Source organism: Perkinsus marinus (assembly GCF_000006405.1).
Source record: "Perkinsus marinus ATCC 50983 genomic scaffold scf_1104296934694, whole genome shotgun sequence".
Taxonomy (NCBI): domain Eukaryota; phylum Perkinsozoa; order Perkinsida; family Perkinsidae; genus Perkinsus; species Perkinsus marinus.
Window position 1 is genome coordinate 86 of NW_003214662.1, and position 836 is coordinate 921.

An 836-nucleotide genomic window follows, 5' to 3' on the forward strand; every position below is an offset into this window, starting at 1 on the left:
GCCGTTCCAGTGAGAAGCGGAAGTTTCCGCCAGCAGTGTGCACAAGCGCTACTTAAAGATGAGTCGAAATGGCGTGGTGTTGAATTGCGCCGCATGCAACTCCCGACAGACAAGCATTCGTCAACGGAGAAGGCCGTCGAGTGGTGTCTGGCCGCTGGTCCAGACGAATGCCTTTATTTCGTGGATGCGGAGAGAAGAGCACGCTTATATGTTCCCTCTCAACCAAATTTACCTTGGGAGAGCCGACTCCGTACCCGTGCCTTAGCCTCGTGTCACTGGCATCATAGGCCGGCCGCGGCAACTTTGGCCCGGGTGCAAGAGGAATGCTGGTGGCCAAACCTGCGAAGGGATGTGAATGACTTCTGTACACAGTGCTTATCCTGTCGGCGAGAGTCCTTACGCGTAGTGCCTTTGGCTGGGCAGCGTCCTCGGGCTATCCGATCCCGATTTGAATCGGTGGTCGTTGATTTCTTGGGGCCTTTCCAGGGGGTTACTGTCCACTCATCGCAGGGCGAACTGAAAGATCCCTGCGTATTGGTCCTGATTGATACCTATAGTACATGGCTCGAACTGAGATTGGTCCCCGATCAGTCCACCGATTCTGCCATTGACGGCCTCCTCGCATGGAGTATGCGGTTTGGGCCACCTCTGAACCTACAATCCGATCGCGGCAGTGCTTTTATTTCGAAGGTTATGGAGGCTACCTTGAAGGCTTTTGGTATCTCACATACTACGGGCGCAGGCCATCATCCCCAGCCCCAAGGGGAAGCAGAGCGGGCTGTTGCTGTTGTCAAGGGAGGTCTGAGGAAGCTCGCGGCTCATGTTCCACTATCGAT

General features: G+C 55.3%; 1 protein-coding gene across 1 annotated transcript; it reads left to right on the forward strand.

Annotated features, from left to right (window-relative positions):
- Nucleotides 1-240: 240 nt before the first annotated feature.
- Pmar_PMAR022630 (hypothetical protein) lies at nucleotides 241-402 on the forward strand (the record flags this gene model as incomplete). The annotated part of the gene is made up of 1 exon (XM_002784708.1): nucleotides 241-402. A coding segment is annotated over one exon (162 nt), but the record flags the coding sequence as incomplete, so codon positions are not given.
- Between the last annotated feature and the right edge of the window lie 434 nt (nucleotides 403-836).